General features: G+C 39.1%; 1 protein-coding gene across 1 annotated transcript in view; it reads right to left on the bottom strand.

The window, feature by feature from the left end:
* The window catches only part of LOC111150800 (DDB1 and CUL4 associated factor 6), a 165,124-nt gene that overhangs the window by 69,608 nt on the left and 72,167 nt on the right, over positions 1 to 23,349 (bottom strand). Inside the window, exons 9-12 of the mRNA XM_022508408.1 lie at positions 21,934 to 22,053; positions 20,118 to 20,378; positions 9,124 to 9,291; positions 2,467 to 2,526 (exon numbers count right to left, since the gene is read on the bottom strand). Of these exons, the coding sequence (XP_022364116.1) occupies positions 2,467 to 2,526; positions 9,124 to 9,291; positions 20,118 to 20,378; positions 21,934 to 22,053 (609 nt within the window). The remainder of the gene's footprint in view (positions 1 to 2,466; positions 2,527 to 9,123; positions 9,292 to 20,117; positions 20,379 to 21,933; positions 22,054 to 23,349) is intronic.

The raw sequence follows: 23,349 nt of genomic DNA, 5'->3' as shown, positions 1-23,349 counted from the left end.
AAACCCTTAAATATATGATCACACATTTTGACAAATGCAATGAAGGAAAATAGCAGGTCACAAAGAGAAAAAGAGCAGAGAATTACTTCAAACTAAAATGTCATGTTACTTTTGAGAAAGAGATTTCTAACTGGGATCTGATGAGTAGAAGCTGCTGTAGAGAAAAGGATTTGGGGAGAGGGAATAGCAGATATACGGCTTCTGAGAGGGAGAGAAGCACAGAGTATCAAAGGGACTACAAGCAAACCTGTTTGTTAAGAGCTGAGTCAGTGAGGGAGGGTGGCCTGAAATAAGGCCGGGGAGACAAGGGCCAGGAGGTCATGCAGGGCTCTGTAAACCAAGGTATGGGTTTAGGTTGCTTTGAAGGGCAAGGGGATACAATTAGAAAGTTTTAGGTAGATGAAGGACAGGTTTAGATTTATGTTTTTAAAAGTTCACTCTGGCTATTGCTGGGGAACAGGCTGTATGGCCTCAGTGGATACAAGGAGCCCAGGTAAGAGGTGGCTCCCTTAGTCCAGGTGAGAAAGACAGTGGTGGGCAGTTTCTCTAATTTTTATAAAAGTTATTTTTAGGTAATATAGGCCTGGGATGTAGAAGTCCCCAGTAATTTAAAAGATGTCATCCTGTTAAGCAAAAATGCATGTTAAAACAAAATAAAACAAAACAAACAAAAAAAAACCCTCAGGATTTCATTCTTTAAAATATTTCTAACTCAGAGGACTTATCACACAGTTCATTGATGATTATGATGCAGCTTCTGGCAGTCCCGCTCAAGATTTGCCCTTTTATATAACATTTCTACTGATATGACTAAAAGACGTATCATAGTTTATGCCAGAAAAACAGAGAACTACTTGATTTCTGCCTCCAAACAAGTCTACCCTAGTTAAGTGGCATCATCATTCACCCAGGCCTTGATCCAAAAATCTGAGTGTTATCCTTTAGTCATCTCTTTCTGCCATATCCCATATCATAAGTAAATTAAGTACCAAGTTAAACTGAATAAAAGATTCAATGTAATCTAAGGAAATTATTCTATGTGATGAACAGAGTATGAACTACAAACTCTACTACAAACTACAAACTACTACAAACTCTCTGGTAGTGATATACTATTTACATTCATATATCCTTACAAAAATAATTATTTAACTAGAGAGCAGTTTTTAACAATAGTACAATATATTACAATATGATATAATTGTACTTTACCTCAAGGGAATTATTCATCACTGTTAATACCTCTACAATAAATATATATAGATAAAACATGCTGAATTTCTTAGTTCTCAAACTCATTTACCAACTCATTCATCATTCATTCGTTCTCAAGAACAGAAAAACCTCCAGCAACACTTGTCATCTCAGGGCTATAGAGAATAATTTAAGACCAGAAGGAATTTATTTTAAAATTAGTTTCTGAGTATGTCTAAGAAGGCAGCTAAAATCAGATCTACTTCCCACTACTTCAGCAATATTTAATTCCCCAAATACTATCAGCAAATGAGTCATCCTACAGGTGTAAACTTTCAGCCAACTAAAGCTTATGGCCTTAGGGCTGAGTTTTTTTTTTTTAATTTTTTGAAAAATATTTATAAAGTCTATTAAACAATCATTTGTCATTTTAAGTAGAGAAAAGTGAAATTATTTAAATTATTCTTGATAACTTAACATCAACTTTTTCTACCCACTGCATCACAACACATTTAGAATCATCCAGGGAATTCTGAGGGGCAATGATAAAGCTGTTGCCCTAATTCTAAAAGCCCATTTGTTTAGTTTGTCCTCCTCTACCAATCCATTTCTGTGCTCTATTTGCTCTTCTAGTAATAAAGCCTGATAAATAACCTGTCTATCCTATGAGGCTATGTTCACAGCTTTCAGGTTGATCTCATTCCTCTCCTACTACAAAAAGTGCGAGTGTGAGTGGAAGCTATTTTCCCTTCTGATTGATGGCTCCAAAGCTTATCTCTGAGTTCACAGCAGTGTTCCTTACAGTTAAAGCTATCAGGAGTTTGACCACGGGATAAGTGAGACATAAAACCAAGTATCATTACGACAGCGATCTGGTAATAGAGAATATTACTGCATTATATAACCTTTTCTAAATCAGCCACTAGGTAATATGGTAGCCTCATATTCACAATTCTACACAGTTTCATGATACCTAGAATTTTTAAAAATGGATATAGCTTAAATCCATTACAATATTATTATAAAAAGATAATTTAAAGTTGGCATAAGGGGCCAAAGGTAGAAATTAACTTAGTTTACGTAGAAGATAATTTGTAGAGGCCAAGGAGGACCTTTGTACCCAAAACTACCTAGGGTAATTTAGCCCACAAAATACCCACTCCCAGACCATAATCAAAATGAAGTGCTATGAAAAAGTGAGAGAGAGCTTGGTTTATGCATTGCGATAAAGCTACGGCTGGATGGGCATAGCGCATCTCCTGTTGCACGCACCCTGTTGCTCGTCAAGTGACATGGATCCGAGCTGTTTGTTAACCACAGAAGAAGGAGAATCTGAAACAAAAATGAGATTTCAACTTAAAAGTAAGCAGCAGAAAACTGCACAGCAACGTCATGATCAACTCTAAGCTTAAGACAAAGGTCTAAGGGTGGGGAACAGAAGCCAGTACGGTGTGTATTTCCCAAGCAGTGAGTCAGCGGCCGTGGGCTTCAGACAGGTTATTCCACACAAGCATTTAGCAACGCTGAGAATGAGTTAAGAAAATAGTCTTCTACTTCCGTGCATATACCCTTTATCAAATTCAAGTTTAGCATAGGTCAAGGCAGATACAATAAAACTAGAGTATCTCCTTCACTAATCAGAAGACTCCTTCCCCTTCTCAAACCCCTTCCCAGCTCCTTAAGGATGGCTTTCATTCTGGACTGAGCATTCAAAGCATGAAATGAGATGCTTGCTACGCTTTGCTAGGTATTGGTCATTGCACCTTGAGCTGAAAATAGGAGCTCAAGTGAAGATGTCACACAAAGAAAATGGCTTATAAGAGAAAAATTCAATGAAGTAATTGCCATTACAGAAATATAGACAATGTCTGAAATTCTAAGATATGTTATGCATATTAAAACTATACTCTGTTGAAGGCTTAGGTTTCTTTAGGTACCTGGTGGGAAAAGAAAAAGAGAAAAGGAGTAGGTTTAATGGTCTGAGCTTTGTGCTTTCCACCCTGGCTTTAAATAGAACATTTAGTTTTTTATCCTTTTGATACACTGAGTTTCTGTGTAAGAATTTGTCCTATAAATGTGTTCTATTGTTTGGAAAACACTGATATAAAGAAAGGCAGCATGGTAAAATGAAAAGAGCACTCGTCTGGGGTTAGTGAGTTTTGATTCTAAACCTGGTTCTGACAATAATTAGCTATGTGACATTTTTCGATCTAAGCTTCACCTTTCTTCCTGGTCATCCTGGGGACCTAGTAACTTAAGCAAGGCATCAGGGAACAGAAGGAGGTGGCTACCAAGTCCTGGCTCGAGTTTCAGTGTCCCAACAGGGCGATATGAAAAGGGAATATATAGATAATAAGCACAGCTCTCTCCTAAATGTAAGAATAATTCCCGTCTCTGATATCCTGTGCTCCAGTTCTTAGCAAATATTAGTAAGACAAAAAGTCTGCACTTCTGGATAATCACAAGTTTCTATTCATCATGCCTTTATTTCCCCAAAAGTAGACAAAGTACTTTGAATTGAGAGTGTTCTTAACCTGATGGCTAAGAAAAGTTTCTCAGCATACCCTGGAGTCTCTGCAATTTCACTTCACCTGGTTGATTCAATCTCTACACTTAGAAGTCTGCACCTGGGGTCACTCCTGTCAACTCTAAATCGTCTACCTTCCGATACACCCTGTCGGCTCAGAGACTGTATTACTAGATTCTGATAAAGCGTGTGCGTCATCTGGTAACAGCTCCGGCTTACGCTTACTTATCTCTTCATCAGAACATTCAGTTTAACCAACCTGGACAACACACGAGAAAGGAAGAATGACAGTGTATCGATCAGTTCCTGAATCTATCCAGGCTTTACTTTCCCTTATAAAACTTCTCGTTTATCCATTTTAGAGCTAGATTCGACATTCCTACCATGTTGTTTTTTCAAGAACAGGTAAGTTGGTCTTTACAGAAAACCAAAATTATATTTCCTACAGTAAAGAAAAACATAACAAAAACTTGAGTCACAGTGAAATATTGGAAAATCCTCCTAGAAAGTGTCTTAGGAATATTTTTTGTCTTTGTATTTGTTATACATTTCACTGTGTTCTCATTTATAAGAGCCCTCAGAAAACTATCAACCTACCAGGGACTCATTTAACGAACACTGAATTTTCAGTAAGTATTATGTAATGTACAAATCTTATAAAATGAAGTGCATCCTATCTAACTTCTTAGAGTTTAGAAAAGAATATGTCTTTAAAAAACGCATTGATGGAGGATTTAGAATGCTGTCACTGCCTCAAAATTATGTATTTTCAATCTCTTTAATGATTCAAACTATTAACAAAGTTTATGTTAAAATAGAAAGATAGTATTAAACAAGAAGGGTTTCCTTATTGGTTTTCAGCCTCTCACGACTGTATGTATCTGGCCAATCATTTGTTGTTCCTCCCATCCTGAAAAACCAATCTTTAAGAAGAAATCCTATCATTGCTTCTATTCTATTTTTAATCTTGGGTACAATGCAACTGTTTTCGGAAGGATTATTTTCCTGTCACATAAACATCTGAAGTAACATGTTTTTATACCACCAGATATTCATAAATACAATACCTGTAAGTTCTAACTTATAGAAACATTTCCGAATATTAACACAGTAAAATTAGCTCAACGCTGACCGCTTCAGCTGTCTGCGTGCTCTACTCCATCTCCCTGTAAAAGATCTTTCAGAAAGCTCCATTACAAAGTAAAAATCAGACCATATGGTCTACTGATAACTTACTGCAAAATGCAACATGGTTGGTCTAGTTATTGGAAGTGTTTAGAATTATTAACATAATTTTTAAGGTAGAGATAAACTTTAGGCAAAAACTCAGTGCTGAGCTCAAGGTGTCTCAGGGTCAATTTCCGAATGTTTAAAAAAAAATTATATTTTGGTTTTGAAAAAACTCTTTAGAATTTTCTGAATTTTCTCATCACAATTTTTCAATTGTAAACAAAATAAGGAATTATAGTCTTAAAGGTAAATAACAAGTACTTGTCAGCCAGACTTCTGGGTTCAATTTTGGCTTTTCTACTCAGTTATACTATAATCCTGGACAAGCCATTTAAGGTCTGTATGTCTCAGTTTCTCCATCTGTAAAATGGGGATAATCATAGTATCTACCACATACTGTTCTGGTGAAGACTTAATGAGATGATCCAATGTAAACTACTTAGCACTGAGGAAAGGGTCAATTAATGTTATTATTACTTGCCTGTTCTTCAGAAACATGATACTGAATGAGAAGTAATGACAGGAAGCTTCCCACGTTTCAAGCGCTCATTAAAGGTCGGGAAGGACTAAAGAACTAGACCAACATCACACCTGACTTACCAACTACTAATGCTGTAAACACTAAAAACAGGATCGAATGCATCCACTTGAGACGTGCTATGCGGGACTGTCGTCAGGGGACAGTGGGGAGTTGGGTGTTGTACAGAGCCTGCTTGCGCAGAATCGGGTAAGTGCTGATTTTTTCCAATATGGCTCAGTTTTGAAAAGCCCTTTTTCAGAAATAATCACCAATGTTTTATACCCTTTTGGGGTATAAAAATTACTTCTTTCTTTTCCAATCAGCAAAACCGTGCCATAAAGTGAAAAAACAGTTCCTACCTGACCCTCTCTAGGCTGGCTCCATGCTCCAGTGTGGCTCTGTGGTGGTCGGGCCAGTAGAGCAGACTCCACAGGGGCTGTCACTCTGAGCAGGAGCCAGCAACCCAGGACTTCTGGGGGACCTGAAATGGAAAAAAAGAGTTGGGTTTAAAATCAGCACTACGCCGACCGCCTCTGCCATGGCTGTTTCTGGCGTGTCTTTACAGCTCACTCAAAACTCCGTATGCTGTCAACTGTATATGGCTGGGATACGAGGTAATTTTGAGGTAGCAAGTGAAAGATACCATAATTAAGACAGTACATTATTATGTGTGCTGCTCTACTTAGGAGTATAAAAATTTTATACAGTATTGTCTACCCCAACCTTATGCTCTCTGTAAATCATGGCAGGCCAGACTATCTAAATAAAACAATAATTGGGAAACTGAGACATAAAGCAGCCAAATGACCTGTCCAAGCTCATCTAGTCATAGGAATAGGCCAGGAACTCAACCAGTCTAGTACGTGAGCAGTAATCTGATGAAGGCAAATTCATCTCTTCATCATTTAAAAAAAAAAAAAAAAAAAAAAATCACTGAAAGCCTAGAAACAAGTCATGATGTATTTTCTAAAAGCCTAGGAAAAATTTTTAGTTTTTTAGCTTAAAAAAGTAAAAATATTTTATTTATTTACTTATTTTTTAGTAAAAGTATTTTAACATGATATATTCTAACTTCGAAAAATGAAATTTTTAGAAGTTAGCTATGGTCGATCAATTAATGTCCATAATACAAAGACAATACTGTACTTATTCATTAAGTTTAAGAACATGTTTTGTTATTCAAATAAAACCTATCTCCCTGTTGAATTTCATAAATTTAATTCCTATTCTGTGTTTTTATAATTTGTGTGTTCTGAAAAGATAAATTTTGCATTAAGCCTAATCATTTTTCCTCATATCCATAAATGGACAAATTAGGTAGATTATATTGCTTGTTCTTTGTAACAAACTATGTATGATTTAACTTTTTCTGATTTAATTACTAAATAGTGTTCCTGTCACAATTGAGGACAGAGTAAAAGTAGCATTATGAAATGAACCCAGGACGCGTCACAGATCAGACGTACTAGGGTCTCGTAGGAATGCTATGTTAAAAAGCACAGGATATACAGGAAGCACTTCACCTTGTAGGTGAAGGGAACAACACACAATGACTCCGACACTAGAAGTCTCTACTACTGGCCATGGAGACAGGCTCAGGGGCCCCAAGATGTTGTTTAAAAACAAAGTAAAGGTTAACACATTTCTCAACCTCAAAACGGGGCAAAGTGTCTACAGAACTTTGGCTTTTTAAAGATTGCCACAAAAAGGCTGATTACCAAATTAGATACTATTTAATGAGAAGGATACTCAGAGTTGGTAAAATAGCATTTCACTTCACAGAGACCACATAATCACTCTAAAGCTTTCTGGCTATAAAAAAAGAACCTGGGGGGCACCTGGGTGGCTCAGTGGGTTAAACCTCTGCCTTCGGCTCAGGTCATGATCTCGGGGTGCCGGGATCGAGCCCCGCATCGGGCTCTCTGCTCAGCAGGGAGACTGCTTCCCCCTCTCTCTGTCTGCCTGCTACTCTGCCTGCTTGTGATCTCTCTCTCCCTCTGTCAAATGAATTAAAAAAAAATCTTAAAAAAAAAATCAGAATGACCTGATAAGGAATTCAAGAATTCTTAGCTCAGTTATTAAAAAAAAAAAAAAAGAACCTGGTTCAATTCAAATTGGTAAGCTAGATATGAAAGGCTGAGTTTAAAAATATTTTTCTAATGTCTACAATGTACAAATGTAGACAGTTTTATATTTTGCACTCAAGCTCACTCTAATACTTGGGTTTGTTACCTGTTAATGTCAGTATTTTAAAAATATGTATATATGTAGGTGCATTTTAACTTCCTACTTATTTGGTTTTTACGTTGCATATTTTTTCCTTTGAAACACATAAGCTACGGTTTTGTATATAGCACAAAATCATAGCAAAATGTCTTATTCTTAAATGTCATGACTGTAATTTAACCGAACTCTCCAGTTAGTTTCAAGTATAGGAAAAAAAAAATGGTCAGAGACCTGGGCTGATATTCCTTCCATTAATGTAACACTGAATTAAAAATCAAGTCCAGAATTTATTCCAAACATCCTATCTATATTATTTAAATCTGTTTCATTCACCATGATATTATATAATGTGCTTCTGTTGTCAACACTTAGGGGAACAGATATTTATAAAGTGGGGACTGTTCAGTTCTACCAATATACAGATTCCAAGTAGTTAAATCGGAGTTCTCAAAGTAATTAAATAAATACTCTAACTCATCCCTCCTTAGGGTGGCGAAACAAAGTAGTACATCAAATTATCATAATCTCATTAGTATGAGAACCCAGCTATACTCTAGTTCCTAAATAAAGATTTGTAGCATTTATGATGTAGTACCTATACAATAGGACGTATAGTACCTAACATCCATCTTGAAAGAATTAAATTGACAAATTATCTTGTGCTGTGTCTTTCATTGATTACGTCAACAAATGTTTGTTGAGCATCAGGAGCTTGCTGGCATGAACGAACTAGGCCATTAAAATGCTCAAAGAGAGAGAGAGGCGCTGACCATCCCTGTCTATCAGAGTTCTACAGCACAGGAACAGGAACATGAGACTCGGGAACATGAGACTTCTGCTGCCCTACAGATCAGAAAGTTGACTGTGTATACAAGGAGTAAGTAAGCAAATATTGAAGATTTTCAAATAATTACAGAAGGGGATAACCGAGTCAGCATGCTGGTTTGGCCAAACAACACTATAATTCTAAAATCTAGTATCACACTCCATTCCCAGGAATACTGGTTAATTCCCACAGGAACAACAAAAGAAGAACAACAACAACCACCAGGGGCCATAAGCACAGACATCAATTCAGCATATAAGAAATTCCAATAAAAATAACAAAGCAGGCTCTGAATTCAGTAGATTACTCGAAAGTAGCTCATTCGCTATAAAAGTAATAATAAACATCAGCCCCTCCCAGAAGTATTACGAGTAAAATAATGGCTTATAATTTTAGATTCATCTCTCTGGCAAATACTGCTACCAAAACCTGTCCCTCCAGCCGTGGGATGGTGAACACCTACCCAGGACAGGGAGGGAGGGACAAGCTGCCAGCGCCACCAGCCCTTGCGGAAGGGGAGGAGGGAAGCACCTCGTTACACAGTAGCAGTGTTAAAACACCAGCTCCACCAGCTGCTTGAGGATACTTGACATTAATAACCTGAAGCCTGCGGGTCCTGTGAAGAGCCCTCGGGAGAGGACTGCTCGGAAGTGGAAGGCCGCTGGGCGCGCGCAGCCACTTCTTGCTGCCTCTGCTGCTCAGCCCTCCTAAGCCTCAGCTGTCGCAGGCGCTTGCGGAGCAGAGCTATCTCAGGCCCCCGCAAGAATTCTGACGCAGGCAGGAAAAGAAAGGTGAAAAGACAGCAGTGAAATAGAAAATAGGAAGAATCTGCTTATACGTTAAAGAGAGAAGAATATCAACAAAATACATGTCTCAGGGAGGAAACAAATTACTTACAAAAAATGAGTGACCTTTAGTTAGGAGATGAACTACACACACTGACATATTCTAATGCTTGATTAACTATAACGAACCACACACACATAGTTCTCTAAGAGAAGTGAAGTAACTAAATAGAGTGAAAATAAAGTCTTCCATAAACGAAACGTTTTAAAATGAATATTCCTTTCTTCACTAATTTCATCTTTTTGTAACAAAATGATACCAAGAAAAATTGAAAAATATCAGTTATCTAATCTATATACAAATTATTAACTTCAACCATATAATTAAAATTCAATTAAAATCATGAAAAAGTTATGTATTTGTAAACAATTCTTGGAATTCATTAATGAAGAATTCTTTAAAAGTCAAAATTACACATTTTTTTCAGCTAAAATATTTCTCTTTATATTGGAAATGTCATTTACTTTTTTTAAGCTAAAATTATTTACATAATCCTTAACATCTTCTTAGCGCAACGGTCATAGATAAAAGTGGGAATGTCACGCAGAATTCTGCAGGTACACTGGAGTACCTACTATCTCTGAGGCACTGTTTTTGGCTCTGGGGAGAAATAAAACATTGAACAAACCAGTCCCTACTCATGTGGAGATTACGTTGAGAAAGGAAGAAAGACAGCAGTGAACACACACACACACACACACACACACACACACACACGTAATATACATTTATGTGTTGGTGTCAAACAAGGACAATTGGTGTGAAGCAAACTGAACAGGATAAGGGGAAAGGGACAGAGGTAGTGGAGGATGGGTTACTGTTTTCTGTGTGGTCAGTAAAGAAGGCTTCTCTCCCAGGGGATTTTTGGACAAAGACCTTAAGGAATGAGGGAGTCGACCACACGGGTATCTGGAGGGAGTGCTCCAGGTGGAAAGAAGAGCGCGTGCAAATGCTCGGAGGAGGAAGCGTGTCTGGGGGTTGGCTAGACCTTAGAGGTGATGGCAGAAGAGTTTGCTGAGAGGTGAGATGTAGCATGGTCCCAGAGTTTTTGGCGACATAACAAGAAACTAAGAGCTGCCACTTACTGTGACAGGGAAAAGAGGGGGAACAAGCAGTAGCAGAGGAAAGAGGAGAAGCAACAGATGTCCCAGTGGAGACCCTGAACAGGGACTGAATGTAACAGTGTAGACTGGGGGTCGCTGGTGATGTTATCTGAGGCCACCTAGAGCGTAAGCGATAACGCAGACGTCTAAAACCTGGACTCTGGAGTGCTCGTGTTTATCAGGAAGAGAAATCTCAGTGAGGAGGAGAAGCCAAGAGAAGGCTGGAGGACTGAGCAAGCACAACCTGTGGGCTGGGACGGAAGCAGGTCAGGAAGGGTGGGGGGAGCAGCTGCGTTGAACCCGTGGACACAGCGAACAAGACACTGACAACTAATCACTGGCTGTTGCACCTTCAAAGTCCCTGATGACCTTGGCAAGAGCTGTTTCCGCAGAAATCGCAGGGGCCAAACCCAGACTGGAATAGGTTCCAGAGAAAGAGAAGGTAAAAAAGTAGACACACAGAGTATATATGCTCTCTCCAGAAGACCTGCTGCTAATGGAACAGAGAAACTGATGATTGTTGGTGGGGAAGTAAAGAGTTACAGGAGGTTTATCTGTTTGTCTCTAGTGGACGATGTTTAATTGAGGGAAGGAAAAAAGATGATGCATGAAAAGAAGTGAACAAATGCAGGAATGATGTCCTTGGGGAGACCAAAAGAGACAAGCTGCAGTGGGTAAGAGGAGGGATTGGTTTTATTTATTTATAAGATTTTTTTTTTTTTTGTACAGAAAGTGATACAGTGAGAGAGGGAACACAAGCAGGGGGAGTGGGAGAGGGAGAACAGGCTTCCCGTAGAGCAGGGAGCCCGATGCGGGACACGATCCTAGGACCCTGGGATCATGACCTGAGCCGAAGGCAGCCACTTAATGACTGAGCCACCCAGGTGTCCCAAGAGACTGGTTTTAAACAAAAACTTGATCCATTCTAACCAAAGGCAAGGCAGAGATTCAACAGTTGCTGATTTGATGGTGAAGGTACTAGGAATTTTGTGTCTCTCGGTGACACCAGAAGGAAATGGACACCAACTGTCAAACAACGTTGAGCCTCGTTTACGTAGGTCATAAGGTGCAAATCTGTTTTATTGTTTCACGAATCAATTACGTTAGAGATAGTAACATCTTGTTACCATGACCTCTACTTATAAAGAATTTTATTCTGTCTGTCAACTGGCAGTTAAGATTTAGCAAACAGTTCAAGTGCTATCATAGTCTCTCAATGCCAGCTCCTCCTAGAAAGCTCTCCCGTGCCAAGCAGAACAGTACTCACTAAATACATCCCAATCCTCCGTGGCACGGCGCCTTCTTTTCAGGGAAATACATACACCTTATTTCCTGACAGCATGCATAATAGCAATGCTTCTAGCAACAGAAAATAAATAATTATTATGCACCCACAAAGTTTATTTTACACATATCATGTTTTGCTAAGAAAACAGAAAAATTATAGAAAAATCACTTGACTTTATTGCTGTTTCAAACCCTCTCTCTTATGTTGCCAAATGCTTTAAGGGAATAGAAGACTCTCCACCCAGAACCACTAGGTGCTGTAGCAGGCTCTAAGAGTAAGCAGCATGCTCTTTAACTTGGAAAACCAAGATTCAATGACGATAATGTCATGAATTATTTATTTAGCACTTCCAGCATTTTTTTTTTTTAAAGATTTTATTTATTTATTTGACAGAGATCACAAGTAGACAGAGAGGCAGGCAGAGAGAGAGAGAGAGAGAGGGAAGCAGGCTCCCTGCTGAGCAGAGAGCCCAATGCGGGACTCGATCCCAGGACCCTGAGATCATGACCTGAGCCGAAGGCAGCGGCTTAACCCACTGAGCCACCCAGGCGCCCCACTTCCAGCATTTTTAAAGAACAATTTGTTTGTTTACTTTTAAGCCTGGTTGCATGTGGCTTTTTCTCCCCTGGGTTAGAACAAAAAAATGAGGCTATGGAAAGAAGTCACCACACAGCTAACCAGGAAGGCCAACACTGCAAGTTCCAACCAGAATAAGCAAACTCAACAATCGGACTGAACAACAGTATTGCTAGCAGTCAGAAACATTACAGGCAGGTAAGATACACACACATTACATCCTTTAAAAAATGTACAATTTATAATGTGAATAAATGCATTGAGGACTAGTGTTTGTTAATATTAACATGAACCAAGAGAATCTATGCATACTTTTGGTTAAATTTTAAAAACAAACAAAAAAACCCTCAACAATGTTGAGGAATATCAGGAATTCCTAAAAGGAAATTTGTACTTCCGTCTCCTGAAACAACCTACACGATTCTTGTTTACTTCTCAAAGACTCCAGGCTAATGTCCCTAAGGAGTCAACTCCCACTGAAAGAGAACAAGAAACTCTAGTTGACCTGACAAAGGTCCACTTGGCTCTAACCTCATGCCCTCCCTCTCCAAAACAGGTGTTATGTCCTGGAGACTGGATTATTTCTGTATCTAAATTGGTGGTCTTTATCTGCCTGCCGTGGATATGTCCTCCAGTCCCAATTTGCTTCTTGCCCAGGTGATCCTTATGCATTTTTCTCTTAGAACTGTCACTCCTTTACTGACTTCCAACTTCCTCTGGTCTCTTCTTTGGTCTCCCCAAAGTTACCATTAACCCAGTATTTCCACTTGTTTCTAATCTATGCATTGCCTCTACCTAGACTGAATAGACCCTGGCACCCTTTAAGGAACCTATAATCTGGATATTTGGGCTTTGAAAGTTTTGCTTTGCTATGCTGTACAACAGAGTTCTTAGTTCCCAACAATTTTTCTACAGAACTCGATTTAGCTATAAAGATTCTGAATAGACCTATATAATTGTAAATCTGGACAATTATTTGTAAACAGGCAGGAATGCACAGATAAGCCATATCAGATACTATGTTAAAGAAACTAAATTCACATGGTCTGAGTGGTCTATTTAATTAAAAACACATGGATCCCTTAGGTGACTCATTTCTCAAGGTGAGACTCCAAAGTGAATTTTGTATGTGCTGATAACCGCATTCAAGCCAAAGAAACCACGTTCTCTAATCATATTCTTTTATCTAGATTAAAATAAGACCATTCTAAAAAGAGGAAGTCCTAAATCAATGCAAAATGAACAAAATAATTAAAATTTTCTTCCTTTTTATCTTTTTAGTAATTTCTGTGCCCAACACAGGGCTCAAACTCACAACCCCAAGATCAACAGTTGCATGCCCCACCAACTACCTAGCTAGGCACCCCAAAATAATTACGCATTTTAGTAAGTGCTTTTCAGGAAGTAAACAGGGCTAATAAAAGAGAGTAATATTGTAGTAAAGGAGTCTGGCTAGGGTAGTGAGGACACCTGACCTGAGACACAAGGAAAAAGGAGTCGGCTGTGATAAGCCAGGGGAAGAGCTTCTCAGGTACGGAGAACAGTACGTGCAAAGGCTCAGAATCAGACACAAAGAGGCAGAAGAGAACTTGGCACATTCAAGGAAGTAAAGGAAAACTACTGCAGGTACATCATTAACGCTCACTGGGAACTAAGAAAGTGCTACGAAGTGAGGTTAGAGAGGTGGGCAAAAACCAGGCCACATAGGTTCTTGGAGATCCACAGTAAAAAATTTCAATTTTTTTTGCAGTTCTGCTCCTAAATGCAATTAGAAGTCTTTGAGGGGTTTTAAACAGCAAAGTTACGTAATCTGATCTAACAGCGTACACTACTCACCTGGCTGTGACGTGGAGAATGAAAGACTAGGGAGCGAGAAGAGTAAACGCAAGGAGGTCAATTAGCAGACAAGATGAGGGTGGGATTGGAAGAAGAAGAATTTGTTTCCGATGCAGAACCAACAGGACTTGCTGATGGACTGAGGACCGGACATGAAGGAAGGCAAGGAATCAAAAATGACACACAGGCTGTTAAAATAAGCAAATGCGGCAGGTGGTTTTAAATTTACCAAAATATAAAGCAGCCAAGATGGAAGAATTTACCAGATGGGAAGGATCTGAGGCTAAATAAGTTTTAGTTTGGACATGTTAAGCTCAAGATCTCCAAAGGCAACCAAAGAGAAGAGTCGGACGAGCAGCTGGACACGGAGGTCTGCAAGTCAAAGTGGAAGAGGGGACTGCTGACGTCCATCTGGAAATCTTCACCTTAGAGGGGCTAGTAACAGCTACGGGAACTGATGCAGCCCCCCAGGGAGACAGAACAGAGGAGAGAGGGCAGACTAAGGGATTCTGCTACAACATTCAGAAGTAAATAGAACAAGAACTGTCAACAGTGGTTACTGAAAACCAGCTAGAGCTGGTAATAAGAATAAAAGGAAATGTGGTGCCACAGATGCCAAGAAGGGAAAGTGTTTCAAGAAAGCAATGTCAGACTATGCTAAATGCAGAAGGACGAAAAAGATACTAACAGAAGTCACTGGTGACTTTGACCAAAAGCTTCAGTGGAAACGGAGCTGAAAGGCAGAACAGAAGTCGGCGGACGAACAGATGGAAGGTGGTAAGAAAATGGAGACAGTATGTGAGCACCTCTTGTGAAGACTGATTATGAAAGGAGCAAAGACACAGGCCGGGGAAGAGTGTGGGTACAGTACTTAAGGGAAGTTTTTGGGTTTTGTTTTTTTTTTTTTTTTTAAGATTTCATTTATTTGTCAGAGGGAGAGAAGGAGGGAGGGAGAGGGGAGGGTGAGCACAAGCAGGAGCAGCAGCAGAGGGAGGAGAAGCAGGCTCCCCACTGAGCAGGGAGCCCAATGCAGGACTCAATGCCAAGACCCTGGGATCATGATCTGAGCTGTAGGCAAACACTTAACTGACTGAGCCATCCAAGCATCCCAAGGGAAGAATTTTTTTTAAGAAAACAGGTAATAACAGAGCATGTTTAAGGTGGGAAAGGACCAATACTGTAGAAAAGGCAATGCTAATGACGCAGAGAAGAAGCAACGCTGAGAATCTGGAAAGGGATGGCTCGCCTTTGACAAGAGCAGACATAACTTCTCCCCAAATGTGTCTGTTTCTATCACGGATATGAGAATGTCAGGGGATTCAAAAGTAGGAAAGTGAGCGTTTTCCCCCCAACAAACTGCATATGTGAAGGTTATCAGCCGAGGGTAGGATGAGGGAAAGGAGAGTGACAGAATCTGAGAGACAAGAGGGTGTTGAACGCTTCGTCTAGTTGTCGGGCAACAAGGTTGAAAGGCTGCTCTGACACGGCGTTGAACAACCAGCGAGCTATGTGCTTGTGACTTTCTTCACGACGCGGTTGTGGGCTAAGAGAAGGCAAATAACTTGGTTCACAGAGGGGATTTTGCCAGGCAAGTTTTCACATTCCCATCATCCTTTTCCTTCACCCCAGCAAAAGTGACAGAGGAAATACAAGGAACATAAAGGAAACATTTACATAAAGAGGAATCCACAGCAAGGCAAGAAGTATACTTTTTCATTCTATCTCTGTGCAAGGCAACAGAGGCACACCTCCAAGATTCTGCGGGTTTGGTCCCACAGCACCACAGTAAAGCGAATATCCAATAAGGCAAGTCAGATGAATTTTTTGGTTTCCTTGTGCATATAAAAGTTATACCTACACTATTCTGTAGTCTATTAAGTGCAATTGTCTGCTATCTAAAATGCTAACATACATGCCTTAATTTAAAAATACTTTGCTGCTAAAAAAATAAAGGTAACCATCATTGGGCTTTCAGTGAGTCACAACCTTTTCTGCTGGTGGAGAGTCTTGCCTTGAAGTTTCTGGCTGCTGAAAGGTGGGATGGCTGTGGCTTCAACGGACTCTTTCACTAACAATTTCTCCGTGGCATGTGACATTATTTTATACCATTTTATTCATAGCAGAACTTTCAAAATTGGAGTCTATCCTCTCAAAACCCTGCCGCTGCTTCATCAACCATGTAACATCCTACATCCTCTGTTGTCATTTCGACGCTGTTTACAGCATCTTCACCAGAAGCAGACTCATCCGTACGAGATGACTCATCTTGTTCAAGTCTGACCCTGAGATGGTCCCATCTTCAGGCTCCACCTCCCCTGCTGGTTCTCCTGCTATGTCCATCCCATCCGCCGTTACTTCCTCCGCTGAAGTCTTGCATCCCTCAAAGTCATCCATGTGGGTTGGAACTGACTTCTTCCAAAGTTCTATTCATGTTGATATTTTGACCTCTGCCCATGAATCATGAAATATTCTTTTTTTTAAGTCGGCTCCATGCCCAGTGTGGGGCCCAAGGTAGGGCTTGCACTCACAACCCTGAGATCAAGACCTGATCTGAGATCAAGAGTCAGACACTTAACCGACTGAGTCACCCAGGTGTCCTGACTCATGAATATTCTTAATGACATCTAGAATGGGGAATCCTTTCCAGAAGGTTTTCAATTCACTCTCCCAGATCCATCAAAGGAATCACTATCTATGACAGCTGTGGCCTTACAAAAGGTATATCTAAAATAAGAAGGTTTGAAAGTCAAATGACTCTTTGACCCGAGGGCTGCAAAATGGATGTTATGTTAGCAGGCATAAAAACATTAATCTTGGACATCTCCATCAGAGCTCTAGGGTAACCAGATACACTATGAATGAGCAGGAATATTTTGAAAGGAGTCTTTTTTCCTGAGCAGTAGGTCTTAACAGAGGACTTAATATCCAGCGAACCATGTTGTAAGCAGACGTGTTGTCATCCAGGCTTTGTGGTTCCATTTCTAGAGCCCAGGCAGAGTAGATTTAGCATAAATCTTAAGACACCTAGGATTTTCAGAATGGGGAATGCTGGCTTCAAACTTTTCTCCTGAAGCTTCCAAATCTCTCTGAGCCTTCGCAGAGTTGAAGAGAGCGCGGGGCCTTGCTCTGGATTAGGCTTTGGCTTAAGGGAACGTTGTGGCTGCCTGATCTTCTATTCAGATCACTAAAACTCTCTCCATGTCACTTATCATTCACATGTTCACTAGAGCAGCACTTTTGATTTCTTGCAAGAACTCTTCCTTTGCATTCACACTTGACTAGCTGTTTGGCACAAGAGGCCTAGCTTTCTGCCGGTCCAGGCTTTCAGCATGCCTTCCTAACGCGCTCGGTCACTTTTAGTTTTTTATTTAAAGAGAAGTGAGACTTTTCCTTTCACGTGAACACTAGGAGGCCATTTCAGAGTTACTAACTGGCCTAACTTCAATATTGCTGTATCTCAGGGAACAGGGATGCCCACGGAGAGGGACAGAGAGAGCAAAAGCTGTTCAGCAGAGCGTCAGAACATACACACGTTAACAGAACAAGTTCACTGTCTTACACAGGTGGTGTCTGTGGGGCCCCAAATCAACGACAGTAGTAACATCAAAGATCACTGATCACAGATCACCATAACAAATACGATAGTAACGAAAAGGCCTGAAATAGTGTTAGAATTACCAAAATGTGACACAGACGTGAAGCGAGCAAATACTGTTGGAAAAATAGTGCCAACAGACTAGCTCGACGCAGGGTTGTCACAAAGCTTCAAAGTGTAAAAAACAAAATATATGCAAAACACAACAAACTAAAAGCACAGTAAAATGAGTTATGTTTATAGTAAAAATCATGGCTCTAAGATGACACTCCCCCTTACCACATGGATAATTCCTAGTACCCATCAACCTATCTGAACCCAGAAGTGCAGAAGAGATTGGGAAAACAAAAAACAGAAAAAACTCATTAAGTCCTTATTGTTAAAATGCTGTACTCTGGGATAATGAAAGCTTGTTGTCAAAACAATTCCAGGCATAATCTTTAGATATTACATCTAACATCAAATTATTTTCTTCGGGGCGCCTGGGTGGCTTAGTGGGTTAAAGCCTCTGCCTTTGGCTCATGTCATGATCTCAGGGTCCTGGGATTGAGCCCCACATCAGGCTCTCTGCTCAGCAGGGAGCCTACTTCCTCTTCTCTCTCTGCCTGACTCTGCCTACTTGTGATCTCTGTCTGTCAAATAGATAAATAAAATCTTAAAAAAAAAAAAAATTTCTTTAATACTGACCCTATATTCCTAATATGGAAGTATTCTGATTTTCCATAGTGCAGTCAACCAAAATTCTTTCAACTGGTAGAGACCAGTTAAAAATGTTTCCTTACTTCTTTAAAAAAATTACAGGCAAAGGTTGCCAAGTAATGATCAACACAATGATTACATGATCATCATCATTTTTCTCCATTTTGATGATTCAAAGGACTACTAATACTTACATTAAATACTGAAAGGGATTTAGCAATCTGAAATGCAGTATTTATTTTGTGAAATATATGCACCAAAAAATTAAAATGAAACTCCAAACTAAGTACTTTACTCAGAAACATGTTTAGAAACAACAAGAACTAGTTAGGGTTCAGTGGAACGTGAACATAAGCCAGGGAATCTTCTTGCCAAGTTTTCCTATAACTTATAACTGAACAGAATCTTTAAGAATATTTCTAAGAATGCTATTACTTTAAAAAATTTTTTTTTTTTTTTACCAATTTTACCCACTTTGACAAGCAAACTTTTGACTGATTCTGTCATTATTTCCCAAACACTCCAAAATATCTTACTTTCTCATAACCTGAAACACTAACTATGTCAACTAGACAGTGGAAAACCTGACTTTAAAGCTCAGATTTAGCTATTACAGATAAATTGTGCACAAGTCTTAATAGTTACATAATTGACTCTGGCTTCTATTCCCATAGAAACTGAAACTAATTACCAAAAATGGGATATACGATGAAAGAATGCCTAATATACAGCACCCTGTATTTGGTGATCTGGTATCAGATTTCCGAGAAGAATGAAGTGACAGCTCGGCAGTCACACTGTTAGGAATTTTTATAGGTTCTAACTTAGGCCAGCTGCATTTCGAGTTGCTAATATTTTTTATTATATGTCAAGTAAAATGCCTCTTTAGAAGAACTCAAAGAAAAGTATGAAAAAACTCTTAGTGGTTATTATAATTACATGTACACAGTTAAAATGCCAAGTAAATTATAGTCATATCGCTGAAAATTACTGTTACAAATACTAGTACATTCCATAGTTGGGGAAGGGGGGAGTTGGAACATGAGGAGTTTTAATATTGAGAGGACAATAGTATTTTAACAAAATTTAGGAGTTGATTTTTTTTTCACTAATAACAAGTTCCAAGAAGACAAGGACTTGTTAAAATAATTTTTCATGTAAATATAGGAGAAATAAATCTTTTGGTAAATTGTATACGTTATCGACAAGACATATTATCAAATGTACCACAAGGAATGGATTTAACGTATTTTATGATGTGAAGAAAAATAATAAAAACTATAAAGAGAGGAACTGATAACAGAGATACAGCCGAGTAAGTCTAGAAAAACATCTTCATCTATAATGACTTATAAAAGTAATCTTTAAGTCAAATGCATGAAGCTATGTCAAAACACTATCTGCTGGTACCTATATTTTTTAAAGATTTGTCTTAGGTAAACTGAAGATTCTGGTATTTGTTAAATTCATGCAAGTTAGGCACACCTGAAGTTTGTCTTTAAGTTACATGTTCACGGCATTGTACGCGTCATTCTGATTTATTCCGGCAAGAACAAGTTCGTGTGATTTAGTATCTTTCAAACCAACCCACAAAGAGGTATTCACTGTCAGAAATCATCAGGCGAAGCCCACGGAAAGAGCGCGTCCTCACCAGACTGATGATGTGTACGGCGTCCAGACGCCTCCGCAGGCTGCCTGTGCTCACGGTCTGGGGAAGACAGCGAGGAAGCAGGAGGAGGGCTTTCTGTAGAGGAGGGCGTCGGGTGAGCCTGCGAGGACGCTGCAGGGGACGTGGAAGGCTCAAGAGACTGTCCAGCTGAAGGGTCTACTTCCATCGCACTTTCCCCCACTTCCAAACCAGCGCTTGACGGGGCCGTAGGAAGAGCAGACACATCTGACTGGCTTGTTACACCTTCAAAACACACACGTTAGTGCAAATTCAAATACTAACTGCTTTCCAAAGCCAGTTACTCGCAGGAGACATATTCAAGAAGTTCATGAGCAGCTGTACATGCATGTACACACGCAGAAACACGTAATTCCAGGGTATCAAAAGCACCCAGGGATGGTTTGATCCTTTGACCAAACAGGCTAATCAAGAGAGATAAAATCTATGTACAGAACATTTTTGTTAAAATAATCAGTCTTTCAAGATAAATATGGTACCTTTATTTAGACAAAGCTAAATAACCGGTTGTGAAATGCCTACAAATAACATCTAGTCCCTTTAATTTGAAGATGATGTTTCTAATTTAATGACTGGCTAATAGGAGAATGGATTTTATTTGTTTGTTTATTTACTTATTCCAGAAGAAGAGAGCGTGCACAACACTGGAGGCGGGAGGGCCGACAAAGAATCTCCAGCAGGCTCCACGCCAAGCACAGAGCCCTACACAGGGCTCAGTCTCATGACCCTGAGCCGATATCAAGAGTCAGACGCTAAACCAACCGAGCCACCCTGGGGCCCAGGAGAATGAACTTTATTGATATGTTTCCATTCTACAACATAATGTCTTCTTTGGTAAATATTTAAGAAAAATTTTATTGGGAAGAGTAAAGTTACAAATGGGTCAGAATAGGATTAAGTTCCTGATTCCTGCTTCATTAGCAATAATGTGTTAGCCACTAAACTAACATGATGCAGCCATGATTTAAAAAGGCTTGAGTGTCTATGCCTTATGCTAGGCTTCGTGCTATCTGCAAAGGAATAATTAGGAATAGCCCGTAAACAATTACCATTTCCCCTCAAGACTAGATGTTACTAAAAGAAAGATGGAACGGACTAACCCAACTCATGTCTCACAAGATGCAACTACCAGAGAATATGAAGTTTTCTCTTTTAATTACCATGACTTAATTGTTTCTTGTTTTAAATTTAACCAGAAATTCAGTAACTCTTAGGCAAATCCACAGTCAAGGAATTTTTTATAAAGTTAACTGAAATGAGGAGTTAATAAGAATCATTTATGGAAAAATTCTATTTAATTTTAAAATTTTGGGTTTTTAAGACAATAGGAAGTTAACTTTTACACTCCTCATTTTTGACAGAGATAAGTAACATGCCCAAGACCCCAAAGCTACAAAGTAGTGAACCAAGATATGAAAATAGGTCAGCTAACAACTAGAAACAGCAACGAATAACCAATGCCTAAGTAAGATAAGGAAGAAACTATTCCATTATATAAAACTTCTCATCTACAGAGTTTTATGTATTTCCACTCTCAGAATGCATACAAAAATGCAATACAGAAAGGAAATATCAGAATTTCTTACTTTGCTTGAGAAAAGCAAAGAATAAGGGCCAGGTCTCCTGGTATGTGAAGGACATTACACCCAACACCCTCGGTCCTCCACAGCTTGGCTCAATATAGCTAAGAACCTACGACTACTACAGACAGAAGCGTACAAACTGAACGACATCAACGAAGCCGCCTCCGCCGGCTTCCAGCCGTCGCGGGAAAGACTACCTCGTGGCCGAGGCCGTCCCCGTCCTCCGCTGCTCTGCGCGACTTCACTTGCTTCTTCAAACCACCTCGACAGCATGTCAGACATTCTCTGCATCAGTGACACGTTGGGACTTTGCTCACCTAGCGCAATACAGGTCTTATCGGTGAATTCAGTAGGAAATCAGCATCTTTCACTAACGCAAAAACCCAGATTTTAAGGTCTTTAAAATGAGAACATTTTTATAAAAAGAATCAAACTGCCTAAATAAATTCTGTGAGTGTATACAAACCTGTTAGCGCTATCGTCACACTTCACAGTACATGTTTGTGGAAGTGACGCTCCATCTGAATTCTGAGCTCCTCAAGGACAGGGTTTTACATCTCCTGCATCTTTGTCTACTCTCAGAACCGCCACACCGCCCACCCCAACCCCAGCCCACATCTTTAGCTCCACCAACACGCAGCTAGGAGGGGCTCATGAATTGTAAACTGAACCGATTAAAACAAAGGTTTGCCCTCACACTTGCACTTCCTTAAACTCCATTTATTTTCACCACACTGGAAGCGTATTCCAGTGTGGTGAACATAGTAATAGATAGAACCATTTATATAGAACCATTTGGGTTCTGAAATTAATAGAACCCAAAAGTATTGTATTTATCTCTTCCCTGTACTCCTTTCCTCCTTCAAATATATGAACTTTCTCTTAAGGGAATTACCAAATTAAGTATGACACCGAAACTAACAATTCTAAGCTACAATCCTATAATTTAAAATGCAAATCATCTGTTCTTGGATTTTCTGTGAAAATTTAATTTTATACTTTACTGCCTTTATATAATGTTTCTTTATGTAGATGATACCAAGTATAATATATTGGAGAATATGCTTTTGATCTTAAAAGAATTCAGAAGTCATTAAAGTAAGATTTTGGCTACAGACCAATTATTAAAATATATACAGATTAATTCTATTTTAAAAGTGTACCATCTTAAAGCTCCCAAAGTAATTTCTTATGCTTGTCAAAGGCACCTGATGAAAGGAAAAATAAATTTTTATCTATTATAAAACTCTTGAGTTGAAAATTAAAGAGTTTTCATTTTTCTTTTTGTCTAATAGGCAAAATTTCAGAAGTTTGATGATATCCAATGTTTTATATGGCAATGGGCATTCTTATACTTCCAGTAGGAACGTAAAATAGTGCATTTATTTTGGAGGGTAATTTGATAGCTATCAAAATTAAAATGCACTATCCTGTGACCCAGTCACTCATTCACTTTTAGGAATTTATCCTCAGATACACTTGCACAAGTATGTTAAGATATACGTACAAGGATGTTTGTTTTAGCATTACTTATAATAGCCAAAAAGAAAAAAAGAAGTTGTTGAAAGATTAATTTTTTAAAATTTCGTATTAGAAAAGGCTGAGCAAAGTAC

The sequence above is a fragment of the Enhydra lutris genome, unplaced genomic scaffold (genome assembly GCF_002288905.1).
Source record: "Enhydra lutris kenyoni isolate GAN:26980312 unplaced genomic scaffold, ASM228890v2 scaffoldscaffold24, whole genome shotgun sequence".
Taxonomy (NCBI): Eukaryota; Metazoa; Chordata; class Mammalia; order Carnivora; family Mustelidae; genus Enhydra; species Enhydra lutris.
This window is presented reverse-complemented; position numbering and strand designations above follow the sequence as displayed.